This window comes from Echiichthys vipera (genome assembly GCF_963691815.1).
Source record: "Echiichthys vipera genome assembly, chromosome: 15".
Lineage (NCBI taxonomy): Eukaryota > Metazoa > Chordata > Actinopteri > Perciformes > Trachinidae > Echiichthys > Echiichthys vipera.
In genome coordinates, this window is record NC_139840.1 from 15,788,376 (window position 1) to 15,805,320 (window position 16,945).

The 16,945-nt window shown below is 40.0% G+C and overlaps 1 protein-coding gene across 3 annotated transcripts; it reads left to right on the top strand.

The window, feature by feature from the left end:
* The first annotated feature begins 450 nt into the window (after positions 1 to 450).
* Positions 451 to 16,099, top strand: rc3h1b (ring finger and CCCH-type domains 1b). Of its 3 annotated transcripts, none has more exons than XM_083928131.1 (20): positions 451 to 589; positions 1,841 to 2,257; positions 4,036 to 4,156; positions 5,498 to 5,737; positions 5,872 to 6,047; positions 6,356 to 6,556; positions 6,698 to 6,830; positions 7,195 to 7,313; positions 7,723 to 7,835; positions 7,954 to 8,199; positions 8,833 to 9,047; positions 9,151 to 9,563; positions 9,688 to 9,846; positions 9,993 to 10,148; positions 10,469 to 10,691; positions 10,936 to 11,029; positions 11,179 to 11,275; positions 11,592 to 11,804; positions 12,086 to 12,189; positions 12,321 to 16,099. In XM_083928131.1, exons 2-20 carry the CDS (start codon positions 2,027 to 2,029, stop codon positions 12,475 to 12,477), a joined length of 3,411 nt encoding a protein of 1,136 aa, XP_083784257.1. In that variant the 5' UTR covers positions 451 to 589; positions 1,841 to 2,026; the 3' UTR covers positions 12,478 to 16,099. The 3 variants fall into 3 exon arrangements, with proteins under 3 accessions (XP_083784257.1, XP_083784256.1, XP_083784258.1); XM_083928130.1 differs by having other exon boundaries at positions 500 to 585; XM_083928132.1 differs by having other exon boundaries at positions 500 to 585; positions 10,939 to 11,029.
* Positions 16,100 to 16,945: the final 846 nt, after the last annotated feature.

The following is a 16,945-nucleotide window of genomic DNA, read 5'->3' on the forward strand; positions in this document are numbered from 1 at the left end:
TTGAAATAAATAAATAAAAGCGGAAATAGAAACAGAAATAAATGAACGAATACATTAATAAATAAATGCTGAAATAAATTAATTAATAAATTGGACCTCCTACATCATTAACACATGGACACAGAAATACAGGAATAGAAAAATGCAGGTCAACACAAATGTAGAAGTAAATAATTCATTTATTATTTTACTCGTTTATTTATTCATACATTTATTTCGGCATTTCTTTCTTTATTCATTCCTGTATCTGTTTACACATTTATCTATGTATTTATTTATTTACGCATTTATTTAGTGAGAATTAAATCATATGTAGTCCTCCGTAGTTTATGCGGCTCAATGTCAGTAGGGGGCGCCATTGGCACATAACCACACAGACACGCACTCGCACCCGCAAACACACGCGCACGCACATACACACACCTTTCCCCAGCTAGCTGTAACCGGCTAGCGGAGCGGCTCTGTTGTCGAGTTGACACCCTCCTCCCCAAAACCTCGGCAGCAGCTAAGCTGCACAGTCGACATGGCAAGAAAACATCGCAACAATTTCCTAAAGAAAGATGAAAATCTTCCAAGTATTTTGGAGTGAGTGAGTAGTATGGACACTAATTATGTTCATTGTTCTGAAGGAAACTAACGATAGAAACTGCACGTTTTTGTTTTAGTCACATTTATGACGCATAGCCATGGTTAGTTGTTGCTAACACGAAGCTAACTGCTAGCAGAGGGAGGAGTGTGGTTTGTTCGCCCGGCTGTTAGTCTTCTGTGTTCGGGCGAGTACTAGAGGGGTATTTGTGTTAGCTTATTTTCAACACAACCATAGTATTATTCCGAACATCCTGAACTAAAGTAATTGAGTGTGTCTGGTGAAGTTAAATAGTGTGCATGGATGCTGGGTAGTTTCGGGTGCTAGCGTTACATAATCTCGCTGTTGCAAGTCAAACGGCTCCAGTGTCACTGTGCTGCTTCTTCTTCTCTAGCTGTCGTTTCCTTCACCAACGTTACACGAGATTGTAACCAGCGTTAATGTTATTTGGCAGTGTAACGCATTCACAACAACGGTCACATCCCGAATACTGACTGTATTATGACTAACCAACGGCGCATTGTATTTTTTATTTTTTTTTATCATCGGACGACGTTTGCTCGCTAGCAAAACTAGCCACCCATTAGCTTAGCGGGCTAACAGTAAGCTAACGTTACAAGCTAGCTAACGTATTGCCTCACACCAGATAAAACATTTGTGCGTGTGTATATAACCAAACATGAAAAGGATTGCAGTCACGATAGCAAACCTCGTTGACCAAAAGTAAAAAAAATAAACAAAAGTTCCCCGGCTCTATCAACAAACGTTAGCCTCATAACAAGTTAGATAGCGCAGAGGGACTTGGTTGTTAGCCTCTTCAGGACCCTTTGTCCATAGTCATAGTAGTTACCAGCTCCTCTAAGTAGGCCACACAGCAGTTGTTTTGGTCCTTAGTCGCCCGTTTTCCCTGTATCGTAGAAATATGTAGCGAGTCAGCTCTATTTTTTTTTATTTACTTTTTATAAACGACTCAACATCAACATTAACCAAAGACAAATAGACTTTCGTTTATGGATTTTTGCTGTATAATCTAGTACTGTTTCAGTGGTCCCACGAAAAAAACTGTTTTGTCATTCCACTGCCTTCTCAAATACAGATGCACTCATACACAACACAACTGTTTTATTAATGTGCTTAGATACGCTTTGAATGCATTATACACTTAATAAGCTGCATTTTACTTGTATGCAAAATCGTTCAAATTTATGAATGTTAGCACAATTCTGATTTATTTTTTGTCTTTCTCTTTTACAGTATTCATCACGCAATGTGATCCAAAATCCACAATGTGTGAGGACATTTAAGAACAATTGAGTTCGGAAGAAAAAAATCTTGATTCCAGTGGAATCTTCCATATATATGTATTATTATTATTAGATTTTTCTCTGTGTTAAAGCTTACATACATTTACACACACACTCGTCCCATCATCATACAACCATGCCAGTGCAAGCACCACAATGGACGGAGTTCCTGCTGTGTCCAATCTGCACACAGACATTTGAGGAGACTGTTCGCCGGCCCATCAGCTTGGGCTGTGGACATACTGTCTGCAAGATGTGCCTGAACAAGTTGCACCGTAAGGCCTGTCCCTTTGACCAGACAGCCATCAACACAGACATCGAGCAACTACCTGTCAACACAGCCCTGTTGCAGCTGGTGGGAGGCCAGGTAAGACAAGTGTTTGTATATGTACACGTTTCTGGCAAAGATATTGTTCGGACAACATTAATGTCGAGCCCCTCGATGATGCTAGGTTTTGATGATGGATGTATTTGAGTAGTGGGGTCACCTAAGATACCAGAGTGTTTTTGCTGTAATGACTGATTATGGATTGTATTAGAGCACACATGGGCTATTACCGGAAGCACATAGTTTGGAAATTCTTTTTATGAGTCATACTCCAGTCATTGAGTAATTACTTTAATTCTGTAGGTTCACTGAGTGCTGGCACAATTGGTGAAGCTATTTTCTCAGAGGCGTGTTTGACCAACAGGGTGAGGCACAGCTAATGATGTTTTGGCTTTGTTTGCCAAGTTTCCAGGTTTTCACTGTATAATAAGGGATAGCATCAGTATTGATTCTGAGGCTGTTGCGTGTCTAATATAGTCGTGACTGTGATGTCTCTTAGCTGAGTGCCTTGTATATACAGTATGTGCTTCTACAGATTAGTTGGACAAAATGTCCAATCAAATAAATTTGCCCTCATAAAAATGGAAGTTAATAGTTTGGTACCATTGTCATTCATGTAAATACCATTATATATTACATGAGCTTCCCAAAAGCTTCTGTTGTCTTGGTTAGTATCAAAGCAAAAAGTTTAAAGTAAGAATTTATTTTTGATTGAGAGATTAGATTACAGATTATTTAAATCATCCATCACAAAGCTTGGAAAGTGTGGCCGCTTAAAAGTGCACATAGCATGAAAATACTAACATGATGAAATTTATGCTTCTCCTCGGTGTCTTGGCTCTATTTTAAATAGTGTTTATTAGCATCTGTGTGCAGATAATGGAGCATAAGCCTACAGTACAGTGCAGTAATTCTCAAAATGTAGTAGTATACTCTTGACCCCTCTCACCATGGCTCTAATAGGATAATTAGGGAGTCATTGAAAAATAGCTTCTTAGGACACAGGGCAGTTGCATGATATGCCTCACTGTACTTGAAAGATATAAATAAGGAGTGTCTTTATGCTAAATTTCTGGTTTTGTTTCAGTAGTTGCGTTGTTCGACTTTGCCTTTGTAGATGTTTGCAGCTTAAACAAAGCACCTCGGTTTCATACATTTCACTATGTCACTTTTCTGCCAAAATACACTTGCATATAAACGCAGATATCAGCGTCACAGTAGCAAGCCTTCAACCAGCTAAACTAGCTCAGAGGGCTCTCAAAAACTATTGCGTAGTCGTCCCCAGCCCACCACTCCTACTCCAGAAGAGTAAAACATTTATCAGAATAGTAACTTACGATGGTTGTAGTACAGTAAGCAGGTGTAACTGAAGTATTTTCGGAGCCAATGCACACAACAATGGAATGTTTCAAAAACAATGTTTGTCACATTTTCAAAACTATGCTGCAAATTATAGCCTACAATCAAACACACAGGCTAAACAGAGGCAATGCAGACAGTTTTAAATAAATGTTCATCTAAATTTAGGAATTTTAGTGTTTTATTTGTTATTATTAAATTGTTGTATTTTTTTAGATGGCAAAAATAACAAAATTATTTGCAGTATATATCAGCCACTGCCCCCCCCTGCTGTCTAAATATCTGCATCCACCATTGAAAAAAATCAGTCAACCACTAAACTCAGGTGCGTTTAGCTGTTTTAGCCATTAAACAATTAAAAGAAAATGGTCTTTGTTCCACTAAACATTAAATAATTGTACTAAAAAGCTAATGTTATAGGTTTGCCTAATTCTTTCCCTCTCTGTGTCCCGCCGCAGGTTCCTAAAGTTCAGCCGGTTGCCTTGATTACCAGTCCAGAGGACTCGCAGCATTATGAGGAGGCCAGGCAGTGTGTGGAGGAGCTGGCCCTCTACCTCAAACCTCTAAGCAACACCAGAGGTAGAACATATTAGCAAACACATGTTTGTTACCTTTATAGTTTGTTCTTCTCATTATGATTAGTTGACACTGTCATATGTGAGAATACTGTTGCTTAATAATACTTAGAACAATCTGTATTAAACTAAATTTAAATAAATATATTCTATGAGTTTGTTATTACTCTGCCAATCTCTGAACCCATCCGCTATCTGTCTGACGGCAATTTAGCCTCTGGGGTCAACAGCTAATATTTAGGCTTTCTAGCGTAGCTATTGTATATCAAGGCCAAGACTTTCTGGCAGAATAGCAACTTGAGAAGCGAGAATGGAGTTGGAGTTGAGAGACGGCATGTCTTTAAACAGACATCTGCATATAAACACAACAACAAAAAGTTAATGAAAATCTAAATCATCGTCATTCATTTGCCAATGGGTTCCATTATAGCATGACGGTCAATGCGTTCCACCTTTTTTGCTCTCCACATGGGCCGTTTACCTACTGCTTTAAGGAAATATACCATGAATTGGTTTTGTTCAGACCACTGACATTATTTGTTTATTTGTTTCTTCAACTGCAAACTTCTCCAAAATTCTCCATCAATCATTGGCCATGTTGATAATTAATCATTCCACGTTGGCAAATTAACTGTTAAAAGCTTGTAATAAAATGTATTTTATTGAAACAACTAATATTGACTCTTTTCACAGCAAACTCTGACTAAACAAGGTCATTTAACCAGGGTTTATTTAAAAACAAGTAAAAAAAACAGTTTAAATCATAAGTTAAATTAAACAAAATAATGCTGTCGCTTAGAATTGCTGCTGCTAATACCATTCTGCCTGACATAATTTGACTAATTTGATTTGATTAATTTTTAGCATTTTAATTCTGTTGAACCTACAGGCTTTATAAAAGTGCAAACATTAGTAACATGCAGGGTGCGTAAAAACAAGCCTGACCCATTCTTGTATTAACAAATTAATTAAGAGGGTTGTAGCGTACAACTAACTTCTGATGATCTTTTGTCAATCATACAGTCTTGAGTCTTTTTTTTTCAATCAGCATATATGTAATCAGACGTGAGTTATGTACAGTTTTTCAGTGCCAATTTATTTTGCTTAAATTGAGGTTAAATTTAGAAGTGATATTGTAGTGTAAGGAAGCACTTAAAAAGGGGAAGTAGCTACAGTAAACTCTTTCAATGTAGAGGTGTTACTACATCCCCCAAAATTATCATAAAGTTGAATCAACTACTCTTTAAAACAGTTGAACAAGGTGTAAATTGGCAACTGAGTGTCTATTGTATCTGAGTATATAATCCCATGGTTTACCAGTTGTCCTGTACTAATCTCTCACCAGGTGTGGGCCTGAGCAGCACAGCCCAAAGCATGCTGAGTCGACCCATGCAGAGGAAACTGGTGACTCTGGTCCACTGCCAGCTTGTGGAAGAGGAGGGCCGCGTTAGAGCCATGAGAGCTGCCCGCTCTCTGGGTGAGCGAACTGTCACCGAACTAATCTTGCAGCACCAGAATCCACAGCAGCTTTCCTCCAATCTGTGGGCTGCTGTCCGTGCACGAGGATGTCAGTTTCTGGGTCCCGGTGAGTAGTTTATCATCAACTGCAAATTGAGACAAGCCCATTCCATGCTTGAAAAAAAAGCAGTCCTCTGTAAAAGTTGGCTTCTGGCAATCGGCTGTTACTCATGGTTTTTATGTTTGTGTTTATCCCCCCAGCCATGCAGGAGGAAGCTCTAAAGTTGGTCCTTCTTGCTCTAGAGGATGGCTCTGCTCTGTCCAGGAAGGTGTTGGTTCTCTTTGTAGTCCAGAGGCTTGAGCCACGCTTCCCGCAGGCCTCTAAGACTAGCATAGGGCATGTGGTGCAGCTTCTCTACAGGGCCTCCTGCTTCAAGGTACGTCACTGGCTGAAAACCAGAAGATAATTGCATACATTGTTCGTAGTTTTGTGGAAAAAGGTGTATGTCATGTGGGGCTGCTCTACGACAGGACCCTTTCTGTAATATTGGAGCGACCCTGGCCATACAGATACCTGAGGTCTTTTTTTGTTCTGTTTTTAATAATTGCTTATACAATGCTATTTGTTTGGTGTATTTCCCCAGTGGAGATTTTATATTGCTTGTCACTCATCAAGATGAAAAAAAGCCAGAGGGGAAAAATGACAAAAATTAAACTCCTTCCTTCTTCCTCTTTGGCTACCTAGGTGACCAAACGTGATGAAGATTCATCCCTGATGCAGCTGAAAGAGGAGTTCCGTACATACGAGGCTCTGCGGCGCGAACATGACTCTCAGATAGTTCAGATTGCCATGGAGGGGGGGCTGCGCATTGCACCTGACCAGTGGTCTTCTCTGTTATATGGAGATCAATCCCACAAGTCACACATGCAGTCTATCATAGACAAGGTGTGTTTCCACTTCATTGTACAAAGATTGTGTTTCAGTTTCTTAGCTCCTTATATGAATGCATGTTCCTGCATAAGAAATCGTGGGATCCTTAAACCTACTAAAGCATTTACTCCCCATTTTTTTCTGCGCCTGGCATAGCTGCAGACTCCAGCGTCTTTTGCTCAGAGTGTCCAGGAGCTGACGATTGCGCTGCAAAGGACCGGAGACCCAGCCAACCTTAACAGGCTGCGGCCCCACCTGGAACTACTGGCCAACATTGATCCCAGTCCTGGTAAGAAACAAGCACACTTCAATAAACTTGGTTTTGTAATGACTTTAAGGAGTAAATCGGATTTGAGTTTGTGACTCTACATGTAACAGAACGGTGAACTCTGCATCTTCTCAACCCTATCTCTTACACTTTTTGTATCATGTTTAAGTTGGGTCAAAACAAGCAGCTGAGATGCTAGAATATGTCGTGATACTATGTCTTGGACAGAGCCTAGCTGTTGCATAATTTACATAATTTAATTGTTTCCCATATATAAGATTTATTTATGGGGCTTTCCCAGAAATATTTGTGTATTTGTATCTTATGAGACAAGAATTAAAGTATTTAGATCAAGGTCTATATTTATCATCTTCTATTTCCCCAGATGCTCCCCCTCCCACATGGGAGCAGCTTGAGAAGGGGTTGGTAGCAGTGAAAACAGTGGTGCATGGCCTGGTGGACTTCATCCAGAACCACAGCAAGAAAGGAGCTGACCCTCAACAGGTTAGTCTATCCATTGGACCACAAAAAGAACTGGGCCCCAGCTCATATCTCCCATAACTAGCACATCAAATGAGGAAATATCTTTTAGAAAGAACGTTTTTCCTCACACGAAAGGCTGTTAACCCTTCTGGTGGCCATAAACCTCACTAAGACACTACATGATTTTTATTTTTATTTTTTTTGTAACACATTGGTATACCAACTCTAAGGTATTTTATTAAAAATGTTGTTACAAATGATTTTGTCAGTGTCACCAAGCCCTAACTGTAATGTTTAATATCACCACCATTGAGTGTTCAGCTCTGTTTGATGTTGTTAGGCAGGCAACAACCCTAAATAGGCTTTGCTATAATGACAGTTTGAAAGTTATGTGTTCTCTTTTTCAACAATACTTGATGTCTCTCTGTAGCCTCCTCAGCACAGCAAGTACAAGACATACATGTGTCGTGACATGAAACAGAAGGGAGGCTGTCCCCGTGGAGCCAGCTGCACCTTTGCTCATTCTCAGGAAGAACTGGAGAAGTGAGTCTGACAAATATCAACATGTAGCATTTAAGCTAGAAATTGCAGTCGAAATAAAACAATTTTCACACCACCCAGTGTTTCTTATACATTTTGTACCAAATTTTATGTTTGATAGGTATCGTAAGATGAATAAGCGACTGGCAGCTCGCCTCCCTGGATCAGTAGGCCTCATGTCAGATGAGGGCCTTCCTCTTGATGTAGCAGTGACCCGGAAGCCTTCACCCCTCACAAATGGCAGCGGTGGACCATCTTTGCCCCAGCTCATTGCCCGTGGCACCGACACAGTCCCATATGAACTGTTGCGTAACCCCATTAAGATGGAAGGAGGGAGTCCCAGTGCCCCAGGATCCCCACCTGATCCGTGAGTGTAGCATTCTCTGTACATTTAATAAATTGTCAGCCAAATAACAGGCAACTGCATGCCATGTCCACAATTTTTTATTAAATTTAGTTTGGGCCTGTAAATATTTGTTATGAACTTAGATTTATTACATATGAAGTAAAATTTAAATACTTGAAAGAAAGAGAGAGAAGAATATTTTATTTGAAAGTAAAGTTGTTGTAAATAAAACATTCATAAATATACCTCTCACCCTTTTTTGTTGGCGACTAAATGTAGTGAGTGCTGGTATCTCCTTGTACTATTGCATTTATAAAGACTGGAATGTGTATGCATCAATAAGCCTTTCTTTCAGTCAAATTCCACTTGAATACATAATTTGCCATATTTTATGTTGCTGTCCACAACTCAACCAAGCGTAAACACTAGGTTGTATTAAGTTGGTAAATGTCAGTGGTTGCACATGGCGTGTCAGTCTGCAGAGGAGAGAACATATATCACTGAATAGATAAAATAAGCAAAAAGATCTCTCTGCAGGTTGGTGATTATCATACACTGTGGACTCAGGACAATCTCTGGCACATAGCTGTTTTTAATTAAGTGACTCTTTGACTGTCAGTTACGTTTTCTTTAATCTGACATTTATTCCTGTAGCCTGGACCCTGTGCTGTCCAAACCTGGTATGCCTCTGCCACCTCATGCCATCAACCATGCAAGGATGCCAGTGGACCATCTCTCTGGGGTGAAGCATATGCCTGTGGTAGCCAGAGGTTCACCAGTGTACCCCCAGCAACCGCTCCCTGAGATGTGCTATGAAACTCGTCCACCACCATCTGCTTCTCAGTATGAGCCCCCACAATATCCGACAGGTAGGGGCCAAGTCAACTGAATGATGAAAATGTGCTCAACTCAGGAAATTGATGTTCATAATTATTGTAGTTTATATTTTAATGAATGTAATTTATTTTTCAGGGTACCCCTACCAACAGCAACCACCACAGTATGTCCCTCGGGATTACATGCGTAACCCTCCTCCTCCCAGTGAGTCAGGACCCCCTTACCAGGACCCCTATCCTGGCTACGGCCCTCCAGAGCGCTCCTACCAGGGTCCTCACTCTGGTCCACCTTTCTCTTACCCTCACCCTCCACACCATGACCGAGGTCGCCACGGGGCCTACGCTGGCCCACCACCTCCACCACAGCCTTACCCATCTCAGAGGGATGGCATGGTCAGAATGAGTCCCGCACCTCTGGATATGCCCCCGCAATCTACAGGACAGGCTAACTCCCTTTACCACCAGGAACCCAGTGCCCGAGATAGATACCCTCCTGATGGCTACTATACACAGAGTGCCCAGCCCCCACCCATGAGGGCTTATGTCAGGGTCAGTTTATTTGGATGTATTTTAGCTGTTTGCCGTTTAACTCTTTGTGATGCTAGCCTAGTTTCAAATAAATACAAAATGAATGCTAGCAGTTCAACACTAATATTTCCCGTGTGTGTCTTAGGGGCCAGCATATAGCAATTCACAACCCAGCCTCGACTACCTGCACAGACGTCGACAGGAGCTGTTATCCCAGTTGGAGGAAAGGAAGGTCATCTCCCCTCCACCATTTGCTGCTTCCCCCACTCTCTCTCATCCCTTCCCCAGCGACTACCCTCCAGAGGTGAGAATCATGTGAATTTCATGTGTCTCTGAGACTGTTTCAAATCATTCACAGACATTAAACATTTAATACATTTAATAAATCAAGAACTGTAGTAGATGTCAGTATTAATGACAGCACTATCTCTGTTTGTTCCGTGTCTGCAGTATGGCGAGGAGAGCTCGAAAAACATGGCGAAATACAGAGAGTCTGACTACGCGGGGCAGTACTCTCCCTGGTCTTGTGAAACTATTGGCTCCTACATTGGCACAAAGGATGCTAAACCCAAAGATGTTACGGTTCCTGGTACCATGGACATGATGGTGAGTGCAGATAGATAATTCTGTTAGTATCAGAATTTGCCGTGGTAAAACGTATGCAATCTGTTTCTGTCTTGAATGATCCAGCATTAATGTACAAAACCTGAACAAGATTATTACAATATAACAAGCCTCACGGCTGAGGTGATGATAATAAGTGCAAGCTACTGACTTATTTGATTGTGATTCCCTGAATTTACCCAAATGAAAGTAAGCGTTTAATAGTTGAAGAAAGGTACTTGTTGCCCTTCAGCTGTTTCCTCAGATCTCTCCATATCCACACTTATTCTCTCTATACCCTTCTCTTTTCCTTTGTCTGACAGAATGCGGAGGCTAAGGGTCTGAGGGATCCATCGCTGGAGGCTCCTCGGAGGGGGGCAGAAGTCAAAGACGATGACCCAATCATCCCATTTGGCCCCCAGCCCACTGTATCGCGCTTCGGAGCCATCTCCCGCACTTCAAAGACAGGCTACCAGACCACAGGCCCTGTGCAAGCAATGGCCTCAACTCCACAGAACCCAAACTCTAAACATATGGCCATGCCAGGTAAAAACAGAACATGTGCAAAACAACGTATTAATGTATAAACCTATTAATATCGAGATATTGATCCGTCTTCACTTGACAAAAAGCAAAAAGTCGAATTTTTAAATACTAAAACCTATCAAAATGATTAAAACAAAAAAAAAATTTTTTTCTTTTAAACTTTATAGTGATATTGTCAGTGTTTAATCATTACAGTTTTGCATGAAAACATTTTTTTACAAGCATTTTACCACCTCACCAACAGCAGAATACACATATGGAAGCCATGGAGGATGGGGTGGAGCTTCATACCCTTCCCACCAGACTGCCGCCTCCTCTCAGGGACATTTCAATGAGCGGTGAGGATTGAATATGTTTTTCCATAATCTTTTAAATATTCATATGAAATGCATTTTAGAAAAAAATCAGAAACGTATGAATGAAAGTTTGTAGCTTATAAAGATAATTGTTGAGCAGTTGTTAATTTTACTGTATTTCATCTTCACAGCCTCCCTATGGCAGCTCCAGACAGAGAACAGTTAAAGATTGAGCTGCAGCAGGTCAACCAGCAGATTAACCAACAGACCCAGATGCGAAGCATGGAGGTGTGTATGATCTCTAATTAGGAAGGTCTGGGTAGTACAGAAATATATTTGACCAATTCTGCATTTTTTTTAAACATTAAAAATATTCTTAAATTTGTTTTTAAATTCTTAAAGAGATGACTTCATATTTTATGTATTTATATCCCTGATATCATTTAACATAATTGATGTGGTGAAGACAGAAGCAGTCCTCAAAATATAGTCAACACTGAAATACTTGGTCTCCAAAATCTGTTTGTTTTTTTGACACTGCATTTCTTCTGATTATTGCCAGAAATCTACAAATTATGCATTCATTCTTGTCTTGCAATTGCAGGCTAACTCGTTACTGCTTCAGAGGGAGGCCAATGCAATGGCAGGCCAGCCTGTGCAGTCCAACCAGAGCCAGGCAGCAGTAGCTCAGCTGCAGCAACAGCCCAAGTGGCCAACAGGGGGAACAAGTACTAATGCTGTCTCCAGTGAACAGCTGAGCATGGAGCTCCACCAGGTGGAGAGAGAGATTGGCAAAAGGACCCGTGAGATGGCTTTGGTAAGGTTGGGGTGGGTTGTTGGTAAGGGGGTGAATAATGGATAAAATACTCTCTTGAGCATTTCTTTGTGGAAGCTGTGTCGTAACACAGTAGAGCTTATTATGGCACGTTTTATACCAGTAGTGCATGCATATATGTATGCAATAACAATTGTAGTGATCTGAGCCATGGCTTGTATCCTTAAAGAAAATTACTGATTAGGGTTCAGTTGGAACATTTTGTCAAAAACAGAATACCTAACTGGGTGCAACTAAGTATGTTTTATCCATTCCCAAACCAGGAAAACCAAGTAGCCCATGATGTTCAGCAGTATAAGATGAAACCTGCAGAGAATGGACAGCCAGAGCACAAGACTCAGCTGGAAGAAATCTCCCTTGCTCTTGGGTGGGTAAACCTATACTCGAACATGAGTTTGTGTATATTCCCCAAATATAAATGGGTTTCTTTAGTAGCCTGACTTTCTCCCAGTATTCCATCTTCTCATCTGGGTTTTTTTTTCTCTGTCTTTAATTCAGCGAGGTATCAAACGGCTCCAGCGGTCTGCAAGAAAGTGCAGTGGGCGGGTCCATGCTGTCACTGACCAATAAGACATCTGTGTTGAGCCTGTGCTCGGATCCAGGTGCCACTGGTTCAGAGATGCAGAAGAATGGCGTCGTCCATTCCTGCTCTTAGGCAGTACACACTTACACACACACACATACATACACACATGCACTCAAGATGCTCAATTGAAAAGCATGCACAGGCACACATACACCCATTCTATTTAGAAGATGAGCAGTATCTGCCGTGATATGAATTTTCTTTCTTTTTGTTCTGTGAATGAGCTTTTTTTAATGACTTTCCTTGCCTGGAAACCAGAGCATATGATAACATTTCTTGTGTGTGTAAAAGTTTTTCTTTCTTTTTTTTTGTACTGGGATAATAGATTAATGAGGCTCACAATAGATGTATCAGGAAGAGAAAATGGTGGTAATGTTGACAGTGGTATTTCATTCAAAAAATATAGGCATATTCCATCTTTAATAAACACAGGAAAAGTGTCAAGTATTTGATCGATGCTCCCCATATAAGATTTTTGCTTAGGTTGTACCAGCATACATATAGATGAATGGTTAGATACAGAGGAACAGACTAACAAGCCCTATCACATGCACTCTGAGGATCTCCTCTTGCAATCTGAAGATCTGTATTGTAGGCAGCGTTGTGTCACTTGGTACTCACCCCAGAATCGTAAAAAAAAAAGAAAAAGTGGTTGCCCAGGTGTAGATGGTCTGAGGAGGGAAATGCAGTAATATTCCACCAGTATTCAGCTGAATTGGTGTCTCACATCACTTTTGCACCACATGCACGTAATCACCTGCCACAAGAAGTTTGATTTTGTTAGTGCATTTTATGAACACATCATATGTCCGTTTCATACTTGAAAGCAGTATATTTAATTGAAGCATTCTGTTTTAAAGATTGCAGCAAGTCTTTTTGATAATGAGCTTTCCACATGTTTTCTATAAGGGAATCTACTATGTGCTTCTCTCGGTTGTGGTGTGACCTGATGTGGTTTGGTGACAAAGTATTTCGCCTGTGCTCTATAGGCTGCATTCAGCATTATGTTGTGAGATTTTTCACAGCATGCTCAAAAATTTATTTTTTTGGGGTGAATGCACATGATCAGACTGAGTGAAAGTACATCTTTCTGCCTCGGTAGTCTGGCGAATGAGTGTCTTTATAACGAAGGGTAAATAGGGATTTCCCTCCTCAGAGCTTCTCGTCTGGCCACACAAAAGGCCTCCCTATTGGGATTATCTTGTCATTTGTTCTCCTAACTTCTATGAAGTTGCCTTCCCTTGTTTGTTTGTTTTTTTTATTTAGTTTAACTTTTTTCATGCTTTACGTTGTTACGATTTGGGGTGTGTTGCTTACCTAGTGAAAGCTTTCTTGAGCTTAGCTAAACACATGTTCTTCTCTCTGGCATGAAATGATAGAATTTCAAGCAAAACTCAGACTTATTGTTTTGTAAATGTTGTAGCACAGTAGATTTGAAATCATGTTTACACCTGATATTATTGTTAGTTACTGGGGGGTAAACAAAACTGACTTTCACAAATGGCTGTCTGCAAGCAGATTTGATAAGTTCATTATATTTAAGCATCTTTAATTGGTGAGTATTACAATAATTTATTAACTATCACATTTTCCTTTCCACACCTTGATGTTAACATCACCACCATTACCACTATTATTGCTCTTTCTCCATCATGTAAATTGTTTACTGCTGATGCTCACCATGGAGCTCTTTGCCTTTCGTAAACAATAAGCATGATTGGCTACAGTTTTACAGCTCTGTTGAGAGCGAGTGAGTCCTTGTATTTGAACAGTTGAGGATAGAGGAGACGCTCTGGGTCAAGTTGTTTAAGTTTGACGCTGAGCCTTCGTTTAAGAAAGACGAAGGTACTGAGAAACTGACATTTTGATAACCGATGAGTCAAATGTAGACACAAATTTATTGTCTCTCACATAGGTTGTTTGATGGGTATCTCCCAATTTGTCAGCACCATGATAGTCGATGTTTGGGTTTTTCTTTTTTTCTTTTTTTCCTACCACACTTCAAGCCTCTGGCTGCTCTTCGCTACATTTATTGTTTAGGTACACAGCTCACTTATACATATGAGTATGTATACATACATTAATATACTAAAGCACTATTAATGTGCCACCTCTTATTTTACTCGCTCAGCATTTATATTAAATGATCTCTACTTAGAATCAGCAAAATGTTTTTGTTTCTTTTTGTTGTTTGATTTGTTTGTGTCCACTGGTTGCCAACACAGACTTTATCCTTTCCCAGACGAAGGACTTCTGTGCGCATTGATGTGTGTTCACTTAATCTTTTGTGTTCAAACAAAGATGTTCTTTATAGACTATGCTTCCGAAGAAGACAAAATTCTGTAACTTTGGAAAATTTATGGAGACGTTTTGTGTGTGCTAGATTGTATTGTAGAAAATGTACCCTAAGTTTTTTTCCCCTCAAAGTGTGCTGTACTGGGTGATAGTTTTGAGGTATTAGAAAGTGTTGGGGGTTTTTCCCCACCCCTGCCCCCAAGAGGATATTCAGGAAGTCTCTGATGATAGGTTGGCATTGCGATGCTCCTTTACCTTGGCTGCTTGAGGTGATCTCAAACATACAAATAAACAAGAATTGGCATGATTTAGAGTCATACAGATGGACTCTAGTAGACCCCCCCCCCCCTTTTTTTGAAACTGTCATGTAAAACAGCAACATGCAATAATGCAAAACACTTTTTTTTAAGGAAATCACCTAGCTTGGTTTGTAGTTTCTCTTCCTCTTGTTTTTTTGTTTCTACAGTAGTTGATTGAATTTACTTACCTGCAAGTCTTACAGTCTTGAATGCATCATCTGACCTAATGTCTAGGCAACAGCTAAGAGTATCTAAGTGACATTCACACAATAGTTTGGTTCTTCTTTGACCGTTCTTTACAATACATTGGCCCACCAGCTTCATTTTGCTATTATAATGCCATGAAGTGGCAACACATGCTGTTGTTTCTCATTCTTTCTAAGTGCAAGTCAACCAAACAATTCACAATGCTGATTCTACCTGATAGGTCCCTGCAGTTCTGAATAAGCCCAAAAAAAAGCCTTTAGCTTATGCCTAGTTTACACTACACGACTAGCAGATTAGTAGAACTGACATAACAATGACATATGAGGTGGTTTACGATAGTAATTAGCAAAGCTGTTCATTTCAATCTCCTGTGTGTTTCTGTTTCTGAGTGGAACTGCTGCTTCTACATAACCAGTTAGACCCTCCACTCCCGCCCATGACCACTGAACTCTGTTACTGCTGTTTGAGGCTCACATTTTATTCCCTGACTTTCTGGGGAAATTCGCAAATGGCTATTTTATATGATTACTCCCTTGTAAAATATCTCTTAAATTAAGGTACAGGTTTGATTTCAGCAAGAAAAAAATAAGTTTTTATATGTATATTATACTCCATTAAGGAATGTCTAGAATTATCTTCCTCCAATGTGGATGTAGCCATTATTACGCCATTTTATGACTTTGTAAGAGAATTCACTGTGTGAAAATTGGTTTGCATTTTTGTATAATACAATCTGCTTTTTTTTTCGTTTGATACGAGAGGGAGGTCAAACTGGAAGTTTGAAGAGAGAAAAAAATGAACCTGTGAAATTGAGAAAACAAAGTGTAACTTATGTACAACAGTGATTCTAAGCTGAGGGGAAAGGATTAAATGATATTGCTAACTCTGAATACTTGTGTCATTGTCTTTAGTTTTAAAAGTTCAACAAGTTAAACAGCAACTTTTCGTTTTTTCTTCTGACCCCAAACACTTTCTGCAAAAGTGTAAAGTGTGTTTAGGTTGGGGTCAAAGGTGCAGCAGATTTTAACTTTCAACCTGAATAAGTTACTGCTCTTCTACAGTATCTGGAAGAAGAGGCTATTTAATCAGTATGGACATCATCACCCACATGCCACAGCATAAAGTTGGTTTGAAAACATGTACAATCAAGCATTATTTTTGTCATCATTCCAAGCATTCTCAACTAAAGATTTGAGGTTGACTGTTCGTTCTTGACCTTGTGATCAAAACGGTCTCGATATAAGGTCCGCTTAACTCACTTGTTCTGGAGCTCTCAACTGTATCACAGTCTTTATGGAGCTGATCAAAGGGTCCAGAATAAGTAAAGTGGATCTTGATTGGTTAACATCTATGGCAGTGTTGTGTTTTCAAAAGCACAACACCTCTACATGAGCAAAGACATAATTTACTCTAAAAAACACAAAACCTGGACCTGGGGCGGTAAAACATTACAGTTTTCTAAACAGATTTAATTTGATTGACATTCAATAGGCTACATACCCACTCCTCCTCATTGGATTGTTTACAGATATATCATGTCAGGGGAGAAGTAGGACAAAAAGGTATTCTGTTGCATCTTTGCTCTCCTGCACATTAACTGGTAATGGAAATGCAAATCGAAGCAGCTTGGCTTAGCTCAGAATGGCCAAAAGTGCCAAAGGAAAAGCCCTACATATTTTCTCTCTTCCAGTATTTGTGCTAACCTAAGCTTACCAGCTGTGGTGTGAATGACCCTG

Coding starts and splice junctions, on each gene's coding strand:
- rc3h1b (XM_083928131.1), top strand. CDS start 2,027: ATGCCAGTGCAAGCACCACAATGGACGGAGTTCCTGCTGTGTCCAATC. Junction 6,048..6,355: donor ACAGGGCCTCCTGCTTCAAG/GTACGTCACTGG, acceptor TTGGCTACCTAG/GTGACCAAACGTGATGAAGA. Junction 11,805..12,085: donor GGACCCGTGAGATGGCTTTG/GTAAGGTTGGGG, acceptor TTCCCAAACCAG/GAAAACCAAGTAGCCCATGA.